We start from the raw sequence: 12,580 nt of genomic DNA, 5'->3' as shown, positions 1-12,580 counted from the left end.
GTCACTTCTGGATCATTTGTTACAAAAATATCTTCTGGGACTGGAATGGCCCAAGGCAGGCCAAAAACATGGCAAAAATGTCCCTAGAGCAGTGGTCCCCAGGTGTTTTGGCCTACAACTCCCAGAAATCCCACCCAGTTTACCAACTGTTAGGCTATCTGGGAGTTGAAAGCCAAAACATTTAGGGACCCACAGGTTGAGAACCACTAAACTAGAGGGTAGGGGAGGACATCCAAGGGTGAAAAATGGGCAATAGTCTAATCCCAGAAAGTTGGCAATTCCTGCTCTACATTTAGATGGTAATGGCAGGATTATCAGGAACCTGAGCTTCTGCTTTTTTGTAGCGCTATTGGAAAACTACTGAACACTCAAGAGCTTTGCTTCTACTGGCTGCCATCCTAGAGAACAATTTTTTTACACCTAAGAAAAGCAAACTAGGGAATTCCCTTTGAAACAGCTGTCAGAGCTTCATCAATAGCTATAAATCAAATGCTTGCATCCAAGGTTCCTACCCGTTTAGATGATGTCACTTCAAGGGCCACTTGCTTGGTTGCTAACAAACAAAGCATCTGTACCAGTAACAATACAGTAAGGTAATGTATATGGAAATACGTACGAGAACCCACATTCTTGCAGACACTTGGTGGCACATCATAAAAACGTGGCAGCTACTGAAAGTTTATTTAGTTTTGTTCACATGTATTGCAGACCCATATAAACAGGAGGAGGAGGTGATCAGGAACATGCTCGCAGCTAATAGCCACAAATATAGGGATTGGATGAAGTAGAGTCCAGCAGTAGTTCTGGACATGTTGAAGTACTGAAAATATGAATCCTTCCTTTATGTCATGCCTGCTTCATGTGATGCTTTTATACTGCATTTTTAACCAACTTAAAAACACTAAATGGCAGCTTGTTCGTATCCATTACAGCTACCCATCAGCCACACAATTCTGATACTGTGGAGCATTGGAAATTATTCTGTGATTCCACAATGCCAGCAGGCAGATGGGCCCAATTCATTTTGGTGCTCAAGGGAGAACTTCCAACTGGCATCTTATTATTGTGAGAACAATTTGCCTCCTAAATGGTATCCAAACGCTTATTCTACATGACAACACAGTTGGTATTGCTAGCAGACTCTCCTGCTAAAACATAAAAGAATATTTAATAATGAGACTGAAATGTATACTGTGCATGCATAGCTGAACTCCCATGGCCAAAGATTCGTTAAATTACCTTCTTTCTTTTTTACCTTGAATTGGGTTTGTTATTTTACCCAATGAAGCTGCAGTTGGGTCTGCAGAGTGGGAAAAGGCACAATATGGAAAGCTGTGTTTTATCTGCTGCAGGTCGAATAGAGTTTAAGCCTGTAGTAGAGATACCACCTAGTGAAGCACTATTTTGGTACATGTTGAGACTTCCAAGTCAATAAATCCAGAGAAGTCATAAAAGTCTGCATAGGAAAGGTGGTCTTTTAGACATCAGCTGAAAGGGTCTGTTTTTTTAAAAAAAAAACTTTAAAAATATTTATAAGATTATTGTGTAGGTTGAGTAACCCTTATCCAAAATGCTTGCAACCAGGAGTGCTTTGGATGTCTCCAAATTTTGGAATACCTGTATCTACTAGGCATGGGCAATCCATGGTTCTAAATGGTTCTAAAATACTTACAAAACTAGGGGCACTGGTGCTTTGCTTCTAAAGTGTTTCTGAAGCTGGTGCTTTGCTTCTAAAGTATTGCTAAAGTTCTGGTGGTGAAAATTTCAGAACTCTAGCAGAACTTTCAAAATTTTATAATTTGTTATTGGCAATTTTTATGACAGAACCAATTAGGGACTGCCATTTATAACTAAATTTTGAAAGTTCTTTTAGAGTTCAGAAATTTTTACCAGCAGAACTTTAGAAACACTTTAGAAGCAAAGCACCAGTGCCCCCTAGTTTTGTAAGTATTTTTAGAACCATGGATTCCCCATGCCTAGTCTCTACACATACTAATATGACATATCTTGAAGAGACTCTGTTTAAAAGCTTCCTTCTTTGGAATCTTTTATACAGAGGCTGGATGGCTATCTGTCAGGGGTGATTTGAATGCAATATTCCTGCTTCTTGGCAGGGGGTTGGACTAGATGGCCCATGAGGTCTCTTCCAACTCTTTGATTCTATGATTCTATTATTCTACTCAGGTCTCAACATGAAGATACTCAAGTATATGTCAACTCGAATATAAAGCTGAGGCACCTAATTTTACCACAAAAAACTGGGAAAACTTACTCGAGTCTAAGCCAAGGGTAGGAAATGTAGCAGCTACTGGCAAATTTCAAAAATAAAAAATAGATACCAATAAAATTACCGTATATACTCACATATAAGCTGATCCCAATATAAGCTGAGGGGGGGGGGGGCTTTTTCAGCCTAAAAACTGCACTAAAAAACTCAGCTTATACTCGAGAATATATGGCATGTTTCAGATAAACCTTATAAACAAAGCCTGAAGGTAATTTATATCATTTTTACAAACGGTGTACAATAAACCATCAAAAAGCAAATCCCAGCCACTGAATTTTGGCTTTTGGACAATTTCAGATTTAGAAGTATTTTGGACTGCAGCATTCCAGATAAGGGATGCTCAACCTGCATTTCTCTCCTTATTTCTACATATATTTGCTGGATAAAACCTTTTTTAGTTCCCACAAACGGAGAATTCACCAAAAACTCCCAAACAATTCTTTTGTGGTGCAAATTCCTAAACAAATGAGTGCCTTCTTTAATAAAGCAAACTCTTTAAAATGTTTGTGGATTTCAATGTTAATAAACAAGTTAATACAGGTGGATCAGTAGGAATGTATGAAAAAAAAATGAAGCCACAAGCTTAGCTCTTCTACCTCTGCTTAACTATAGAGTGATTTGAACATCCAAAAAATAATGCAGTTTTTTGCTATTCCCCCTCCCATTTTGGAAACCAGAATGGGAAATGTGTGCATGAAATTCTTCAAACATCTATAGCTCTATATCCAGAAATGTAAAATACAGTGTGACAAATGTTTGTTTGCAAACATATGCACCATAGAATAAATGCCCTTATTAGAGAGTGGTAAACTGCTTCTTGCTGCATATTGTGAGCAATAGCCCTCAACTAACTAATATATTTAAGGTCACAATTCTAGTTATTTAAAAAATCAGAAGCAATTAGATAGGCCCACCCAGGTAAGTGTTTCTAAAATTGTAATGCTGAGAAAACCCTATGAAATTCATGGGCCACCATAAATTGAAGAAGGCACATACATAAGCACACGTCGAGTCCCACTGGTGTTATATTCAAGAGGCGAATCTAAAACAGGATTGGGTAAAGGGTGGTCCCCGGGGCTGTTTTTTTGTAGTCCTTGGGGCCCTGAGATTCAAAACAATGTTTTGTCTTCCAACTCCCAATAGCATTTTCATCATTTTATGCTCACAAAAGAGTTTTGCAAGGGGAAAAAACAGGAAACAGGAAGTGTTTTCTGTGTCATTTTCTGTTGTCAAAACAAAAAAGGCTCTCATGGACCTAAAATGGCTAGGGGGAAAATGTGGCAACATGCCTCATATGCCACAAAGGATAGGTGGGTAGTTGGAGAAAGCTTTCTCTGTCATTCAGTGCTGTCTTCCAAGTCTCCTGCAGAACTAATTCTGCCTCTATCCCATTCTAAACCTAGGAATGAGGCTCAGTTCTCTTGCACCACTCTTTTTCACTTTTAGTGGAAAAAAAAGCTAAAAAGTGAACTGACTCTACTGTTTTTACTGGCATCATTTATTCAGTCTGATTTGCCAGAACTGGGATCCAATCTGAAAATATTTTGTTTTTTTATTTCCTGTTCTAGTGGGGAGATACTTGATATATTTAAACACAGCACAAAGTGTTACTTTAACTTTTAGTAAGGAGCTCCCAGTTGTACAATGGGTTAAACTATTGTGCCAGCAGGACTGTTGACAAAAAGGTCAGCAATTTGAATTCGAGGAGCAAGGTGAGCTCCTCTCTGTCAGTTCCAGATTCTCATGGGGGGACATGAGAGAAGCCTCCCACAGGAGGTGGCGCAAAGGGTTAAACCCTTCTGCCGGCAGAACTGCTGACCAACAGTTGTTTGAATCTGGCAAGCAAGATGAGCTCCCTCTGTCAGCTCCAACTCCCTATGTGGGGACATGAGAGAAGCCTCCCACAAGGATGGTAAAACATCAAAACGTTCAGGCGTCCCCTGGGCAACATCCTTGTAGATGGCCAATTCTCTCACATCAGAAGTGACTTGCAGTTCCTCAGGTCACTCCTGACACAAAAAACCCCTTTTAGTAAGACAAAAAGTATGCCCATAATACTTGATAGGTTCTTGGGTTATTTATTCCAAAAGCAAGTATCAAATATTGTGTCAGGAAAATGTGGCTGTTGTGTTACTCTGACAGACAGAGAAAACTAGATTTACATCTTGCTTTTGACTTTTCATCTTAGGATATGGGATCTCTGAAGACTTAAGTAAACATGCATGCATATTTCTCAATGTCTGTTCAGGGAGGTATCGACAGATTTACATTACAACAAGACAAAAGCCACTGCAAATGGAATTCCTCGCACAGCACCTTTTACTCTGCACAAAAAACATTGGTTACAAAACACTGGCAGTTCAAAAGATCAGGGTCACAGTTTGAGGTTCTGGAAGTTTAGGACTCTACATGAAATCTAAAACATTTCATTAGTTGAACTATCACGCTGGAGGAAAAAGACAACCACAGAATCGTCCCTTGGAGAGAAACACTGAATTTCAAAATCCATGTTAACCATTTGGCTTAACGACACAGACAGCCGAGTTCCAATTAACATCTACATGAAGTTGGCAGAATGTAGACTTTCACATTTATTTGCAATAAATGGGCACATCATCCCCCAGCTGTGGTTAAAAACAGAAATCTCCACATGAATATCCATCTGCTTTTCACAATGAACCCCACCATCCCTTCACAAATTTGACATGTATTTAATGCAGAAACTAGCCTGGCCAGCCTTGGACTCTGAAGCCTTATGCGTTGCAAACCATTAAGCCCAACCAGTGGCTGGCAAGAACAAAAGCCAAAGGAAAAGATTCACAATTGTCAAAAGGTGTTACACATCTGGTCTCTCCAGTAACTTTAGAAAGCATTTCGCCAGCTTGAGTCAAGTTGTGAGCTTGACAACTGTCAACATTTACATGATTATTCTTGGCAAAGATATTTTTCCAAAAATTTATTTGGGTTTGGTTTTTGTGCTTGTGGAGTCACCAGGTACTTTTTTTTTTGCTCCCATTTCCAAGCAGATGCCAGTACATTTCACAAAATAATTGTAAATAAGTCTCTCTATCTCTTTTTTTTTACTTTCAATGAATAAAAAGCTTGACTGGAAGATCTGTAATATGAGCGATCCTTTGGCTGTTGATAGGTTTTTGTAAAGTTGTGTTTCTAATATTGTAATCGTTCTCTGTTACCTAAACTATTCATAAATCCCTAATACTACTTAATTTTCAACTCTTTTAAAACTAAAATTTCTGCATTGTAAAAAAGCTGCTTCTCTGGGGAATATTAAGCTTTTCAATAAACAAGATTTATGGGGGCAAAATTTAGAGTGAGAAAGCAACTAGCATCCGTCTGAGATCAAGATTAATGCAAACTATGCTCTATATCGGCATTTAAACACCAGTCTGCACTGGAGAAAATAGACTTGCATGCCAATTCAGTAGATAGGTGCTGATACAGCATGTGACTGAATCCATGCACAATATAAAATAAAATGTATTCTTCCTACTGAGAGTGAGAGGCCTTAAAGCAAGCTGAATGGACAATGCTCAGGCCCTGACAGCCTCTCTGTGGAAAGAAAAGACTCTCTTTCTGGGATTGTACACAAAATCTGGGGTAAGTCAAAATCTCTTTCCTGGTCCTCACTTTGGGGAAGAGTGTATGAGGAAAGAGGGTACATCAAGTTCAAATAACCACACAGGGTTTTCATTCACTTGTGTACTACTCCTTCTGTGATCGTGGAAGAGTTTAAAGGGAAGGGAAGTGACAACATAAAGAAGTGAGTGAACTTGGACATATTCCTAGATTCTTTCTAGGCAGAAAAACACATCAAGGCAGACCTTTCAACGCAGGTATGCTTGCCTTTTCATGCTTTCCAAGTTCCTTTTGCTTTTTATCAGATACTCTCCAACATTTATAACATATGTCCTTACCTAAGTTCTCTCACAGAGTCTTCTATCAAGGACAGTCTACTAGTATTGTAGCCAGGAGAAAGCAGGGAACTTTTCCAGAAGAAAGAGAGCAGGCCAAGAGGCTGCTCCGTGAACAGGATGAATTCTTCCCAAGGAGGAACTCGGCAAGGACAAAAGATGAGGCTCTACCTTAAACGTTTATGCTAGTAACATACAGAAAAGTTCGTAAAAAGTGCAAAAAGAGTCCCAGACCAAAGAACCAGCTCTCTTCTAACACCTTCTTGGGTAAGAAATTCCTATTGCATTGTTAATTGATTTTAGTCAACTTGACTTTGTGCAAAAATATACTCATGAAGGGCCCGGCTCATTTTCTTAATAAAGGGGGGATTTAAATAGCCAACTAAGGACTTTAAAATAACAATGGCAGTTCTGAATGTTGAGAATGGGACATGGGTCAGTATCACCACAATGGACACTGTAAAACCTAAAAGGGGCCTTGGAAATTCTTTTTCTTTCTTAAAAAAAGGGTCATGGCATAGCCCTGCTTGTTAAATAATGTTCCCAAACATCTGGATTGAAGCAACGATGTCACTACACACATGGCAACTGCAGGGAAAGTGCGCCTGAGATATGTTGGTAAAAGGCAAACCTTTGTAAACATTTCCTCAAAAGGAATAGTAGCAATTGAGTATGTATCAGTTACTCATATTCATTTATAGAGCAATGCTTTATAAAACACATACAGCTTAGTTCCAGAGTGACAAAATTTTCACACACTGCTGATGTTTGAAACTAATGTCCTCCGTCCAGTCCATAAGTTATTTCAGTTCACCTCATTTCTCTCTCTGAACCAGCATTTACTAGGTCTTCTGTTCTGCTGCCGTTGCTGTCTGTGAGGGAGTATCTGGCTTTACAATTTGGTATGTGATCAGATACTCTGGGTAAGCCTAAAAAGAAGCCAAGAAATCCAAATCAGATGTCACTGTAACAAGGAAGGGCATTGTACATTATGTTAAATCATTTCAAAGAAGAGGAGAATGCATTTCAACTCACCTTTATCAGTCTATGCTTATTTTTACTGACCATCACCCTAAAGCATGATATTTCTGGGTCTTCGGTCCTTCTTACATTCCTTTATCGCAGTGGTTCTCAACCTGGGGTCCCCAGATGTTTTTGGCCTACAATTCCCAGAAATCCTAACAGCTGGTAAACTGGCTCGGATTTCTGGGAGTTGTAGGCCAAAAACATCTGGGGACCCAAGGTTGAGAAGTACTGCCTTATCGTATTTCTTCAACCGTAAGGCATAACCTTACTTTGATCCATAGCACCTTATCTCCCTCATTGTTATTTATTGTTTCCTGCAATGAATGGTGCATTTGGATGGGTGCATTGGATGGGCAAGGGAAACACACAAAAACCAGTCATATCCAACTCTGGGGGGTGGTGCTCATCTCCATTTCTAAGCCAAAGAGCCGGTGTTATCTGTAGACATCTCCTAGGTCATGTGGCTGGCATGACTGAATGGAGCGCCAAGGCAATGCTTATTGATCTACTCACATTCACATGTTTTCAAACTGCTAGATTGGCAGAAGCTGGGCCTAACAGTGGGAGCTCACCCCGCTCCCCTGATTCGAACCGCCAACCTTTCGATCAGAAAGTTCATCAGCTCAGAGAGGACTACTAAAGCTAAAAATACCACAGGATGATGAAAATTTGCTAGTCCTCCATAGGCTACTGGGTTGCAATGTTTCAGGGACTACATTTATGTACAAAGGTAACGACGGCACTAACCATATGAATAATCTAACCTCCCTTCATTGGTGCACAGAGTGACACCACATAGAATTAATACATGTTGCTGTTAACCATGATTTATTTGAGAGAGTGTAACTGGCTCAAGGTCACTCAGTGACCATTACAAACAAGGTTTGAACCCAAGTCTTCTCATTCCTGAACAACCAGTTACATCACTCTCAAGAACCATAATTAAATGGGGTTCATATCCCTTATGTTCTCCCATTTTCGACAGACATCTCCCTGTATTGTTCATAAAAGTTAAGAATTATAGCATTTATTATGAAAAACAAGAAACTATACTATGAAAACAGATGCTATTAATGCTTATGCATAAAGAAAGCCTGACCTTGATTCAAGGGACTCAAACTGAGGGTAGCCCTTCATTTTATACCCTTGTGACCAGAAACAGATAGCAGAAGCAAGTAGGAAACATGTCTGCTTCATAATGTACAGAAGCGTTACCTCTCTTTAAATGATAATAATAATACACTTTATTTATATTTATATATATAAGGCAAATATTTAATGCCTTTTAACATAGTAAACAACAACATACAATATACAGACAGAGTTAAAAGCTTTCCCCTTCCATCTCCGGCGTCTGGAGGTGATGCTCAACTCCAGCCATGGGGAGGTACTCTTGCTCCATTTTTCCATGTTGAGGAGCCGGTTGTCCATAGACTTCTCCAATCGTGTTGCCAGCATGTCTATATGGGGTGCCCTTTTGCCTCCCCGCTGAAGCGGTACCTATTGATCTACTTGCACTACATGCTTTCAAACTGCTAGGTAGGCAGAAGCTAGGGCTGACAGCTGGGAGCTCACCCTGACTTGTGGCTTCGAACTGCTAACCCTCCTGTCAGCAGATTTCCTGCACTGCATTACCACGGCCTCATATCCAATATACATATTGGCCCAATGTAAAGAGAGATGCACTCTATAAAATTTAATGTGGAAAATACTAGTGTAACATGAGTGTTATATGTAGATCTAGGCCTGCTGTGTAAATCATGACATAGCCTTGACTGACTGTAGGCAATGTATAACAATTCATGTATACTAACATGTTTTACTTTGTCACCTACCTGTTCTCCTCTGTAGATTACATACTCTGCATATGCAAGTCCATTTACACTTGGCCTGCCAATGACTGAGTGATGCCCAGGGGGTGCGTGGGCCATTTTCATGGTGCTAAATTGTAAGAAAGATTTTCCCAGTGTCACGCGACAAAAAAGCATTTGTCTGGAGGAAGAAAGGAGAAAAAACAAATGGAAAATGAAGTAATTTAATATGCAGAAAAATAAAAAAATCATGCATGGGATAAACATATTGGGAGATATTTATCTTGGGTTTTCCAGTTTTATAAAATAATTAAAATAAGCTTTAAAAAATCTATCACAATTGATTAGGGCATATATGTAATTTCCTTTTTTATGTTGAGGATATTTCTATAAATAGTTCAATCTCTTTCCACTGCATGTTCTAAATATACTTTTCTAGAGATATTTAATGTTCACCATCATCTATTACACTGCTGTAGGGGCAAGCATCCCTACCCCCAAAATGCTAGGGCCTGACACTCTAGTTGTACACATTCAGTACAATCACTTCTTTCTTTGGGTTGCTGTGAGTTTTCCGGGCTGTATGGCCATGTTCCAGATGCATTCTCTCTCCTGACATTTTGTCCACATCTATGGCAGACATCCTAAGAGGTTGAGGGGTCTCAGACCTCACAACCTCTGAGGATGCCTGCCATAGATGTAGGTGAAATGTCAGGAGTGAATGCTTCTGGAACACGGCCATACAGCCCGGAAAACTCACAACAACCCAGTGATTCCAGTCATGAAAGCCTTTGACAACACTTCTTTCTTTTCTGGGAAATTGCAGCCAATGTCTTGGGGATTGTCACTTTGACTAGCACTACTTTGCACCATTTAAAGAAATGCTGATTACCAAAATTTTACTCCCATACATGAATCTGTTTAAGAGAGGGATGAACAAGTCTGTTGTCCTATGAAAATATCAAAAATGGATCTAATGAAAAACTAAAGCCTTCCGGTTAGCACCTTGCATTGAGACAGAAGTGTAATGAAGCAAAAATTGTATCATAAACAGCTTCAATTGATAAGAAGAAAGCATTGGTTCCATTCCAAATAAAACCTAGCACTGAGTCAAAAGTTCCCTGTTTTTTAATTCTTGCGTGACTACCTATTTCTAACATCATAGAGATATTTTGCTATTTCTATTCCTCCCATATGTGACATTTCTTTTTTGATTTCATCTCAACCACTTTACCCCATTTACCCAATGTAAACCAAATAACAATAGACTCAGCAGACACTCACCTGTGGCAGATGTAACAGGACCTGTCTTTGTGTGTGGGGCACCCTGTACCTCCACCAATTCCGTATACATACTGGTTACTTTTAGAGGAATTTTCTGCAAAGTAAATGCCAGCTCCAAACATTCCTCCAATGTAAGCATGCCTTTCATCAAATCCTTTGTGAATAATAGCATTAATAAAAGGTGACCCTGGAACAAAACATTAAAAAACTCTGTTATTGCATATGATATAAGAATTCTATTCCACAACATTTGGTGGTTGGCATGCAAATATATTTATTCAAATTCAGCCATATACATTCAACCAATATCCAAGTACTTATTTCCCAAGCTTTGAAATTTCAACAAGTTCCCAAGTACATGCTTTACAATATCTTATTAAAATGCCAGCCCACTTTAGATCATGTTAAATATGCAGAAGGCCTAAGCGGGCTGGCTTGTTGAGGCATGCTTCAGGAATAAGCAGAGCTGCAACTTAAAGTCAGAGTTATACATTCAATATTACTTTTCTTCTTAGCGAGCTTTCAGAGAGTTTGGGCTTTTTTTCTATAGAAAGACCATCCTGCATTGTCCTCATTTGCACAATTGAAAGGTATCCATTCTGCCTCCATGGTTAGGGATAATATTCAACCAATACCCTCGTCTGATAGGGACTGCCAGGGCACATAGATAATCTTGATAAACCAGGATTCTTAACCCTTTTTAATATCTGTGGAAATTGTCAGGAATATTAAATATTAACTAGATATTTTTATTACAAAAGTGTGAGTCAGGCACTGAAAGAATTAGTAGGCTGAAGCCTGTTAGAGTCAGTGGGCCAAAGCTAGAGTTGTTCCGAGAGTGAGTAGGCTGAAGCCTGTTAGAGTCAGTGGGCCAAAGCTAGTGTCGTCCTGAGGAGTGTGAGGTAAACCTCAGTGTGAGAAAACTCCATGTGAGAAAGCAGCAGTGTGAAGACTGCTGCATGCAAAGCTACTATGTATTTGTTTATTTGTGTTATGGAAACCTAGTTCTTGTAAATAGTGCAACCGTATTATTTTACTATAAAGAAAAGCCTCCTATGGAAGAGATAACATGGGTCTCTGTGTTTTTGTTCTTTCTATCACTTTGGGCTACTGGTGCTGGGTCACGCTGCTGCTGCTGCTAAGTTGCTCTGCTGTGCATTTATGGGGGGGGGGGGTCTTTTGTTAATAAGCCCACTCACCCCATAAGATATCCTGTAGCAATTGCTCAGAAACAACATATGCCATGCTTCTCTCTGGAATATAATGGATATTCTTTTTCCGATAGCTGTACAAAACTCTCTCTTCAACACTTCACCATTTCTGAAATCTTAGTTCTTTCTCATTTTATGGCAATGATTGGGAAGACATCAGGTTCAAGCAAAGGATTGGCAATATAGTGTGGGATACAAAATTAGTCTGGCAAGAAATCCAAAGAGAGCCACTCTACATACCATGAAAGAGCATGCGCTCATTGTGATGGTTATGATTTTCTTCTGAAACTTCTTTCTGCCTATGACAGAACCTCTCCCTCAGCTTCTTATTTACAACCTTTTGAATCTATAAAAGGATAAAAGAGAAAAACACTGGCTGAAAGAGAAAATATTTACAGGTAAGATGCACCATACATAGTTTTTTTTTCTAAGAAAAAGATGTTCAGTTTTGCCAAATGTGAGAACCACAGGGATGTTTTAAGATTGAAACACCTCACCCTTTCTAAATGTGCTCTGTATTAAGTGCCTTGGTGGGGGTTCTCTCTATCTTGCCACACAGGACTCATTTATTAATACTGGTAACACTGATAACTATTATTTTTCATGGCATTGCAAAGATATTGAAACTTACCCTGATGACATTATATCTGTTGAAGATCCCCCCAGCATTACCACCATCTCTGTGTTCCCTGATGGTGCTTTGCATCTGTGAAAGAGTTAAAGGCTACAGTGTAAGAGTCTCAGAACGTCACATTTCAGAAATCCTGCATGCATCTTAATTTGAGTGGGTACTCTTAGTCAAGTATTTAAAGGCAACTGAAGTTCTCAAAAAAGCCAAGACATAGAAAGGAAGGATGCATCATTTCTTTCACATCTATTGTCCTTTCCACTCCTTTCCACCGGAGGGGAGAGAATATGGAAGCAGTGTTTTATTTTGTTAACTAAAGTAAGGTAATAGTGTGGAAGCTCTGTATGTCCTCCTTGCTGCTCATCCCAGAAAGGAAGCAGCAATACGCAAAAAAGAAGTCT

General features: G+C 39.3%; 1 protein-coding gene across 1 annotated transcript in view; it reads right to left on the bottom strand.

Moving 5' to 3' along the window:
* Positions 1-1,598: 1,598 nt before the first annotated feature.
* TNKS (tankyrase) overlaps positions 1,599-12,580 on the bottom strand; it is a 90,894-nt gene continuing 79,912 nt past the window's right edge. Inside the window, exons 23-27 of the mRNA XM_060762702.2 lie at positions 12,183-12,257; positions 11,792-11,897; positions 10,341-10,527; positions 9,081-9,237; positions 1,599-7,148 (exon numbers count right to left, since the gene is read on the bottom strand). Coding sequence (XP_060618685.2) covers positions 7,062-7,148; positions 9,081-9,237; positions 10,341-10,527; positions 11,792-11,897; positions 12,183-12,257 — 612 coding nt within the window. The 3' untranslated portion in view covers positions 1,599-7,061. The remainder of the gene's footprint in view (positions 7,149-9,080; positions 9,238-10,340; positions 10,528-11,791; positions 11,898-12,182; positions 12,258-12,580) is intronic.

Source organism: Anolis sagrei, chromosome 2 (genome assembly GCF_037176765.1).
Source record: "Anolis sagrei isolate rAnoSag1 chromosome 2, rAnoSag1.mat, whole genome shotgun sequence".
Taxonomy (NCBI): domain Eukaryota; kingdom Metazoa; phylum Chordata; class Lepidosauria; order Squamata; family Dactyloidae; genus Anolis; species Anolis sagrei.
Note: the sequence above shows the minus strand (reverse complement) of the source record. Positions and strands in the feature narration are given on the sequence as shown.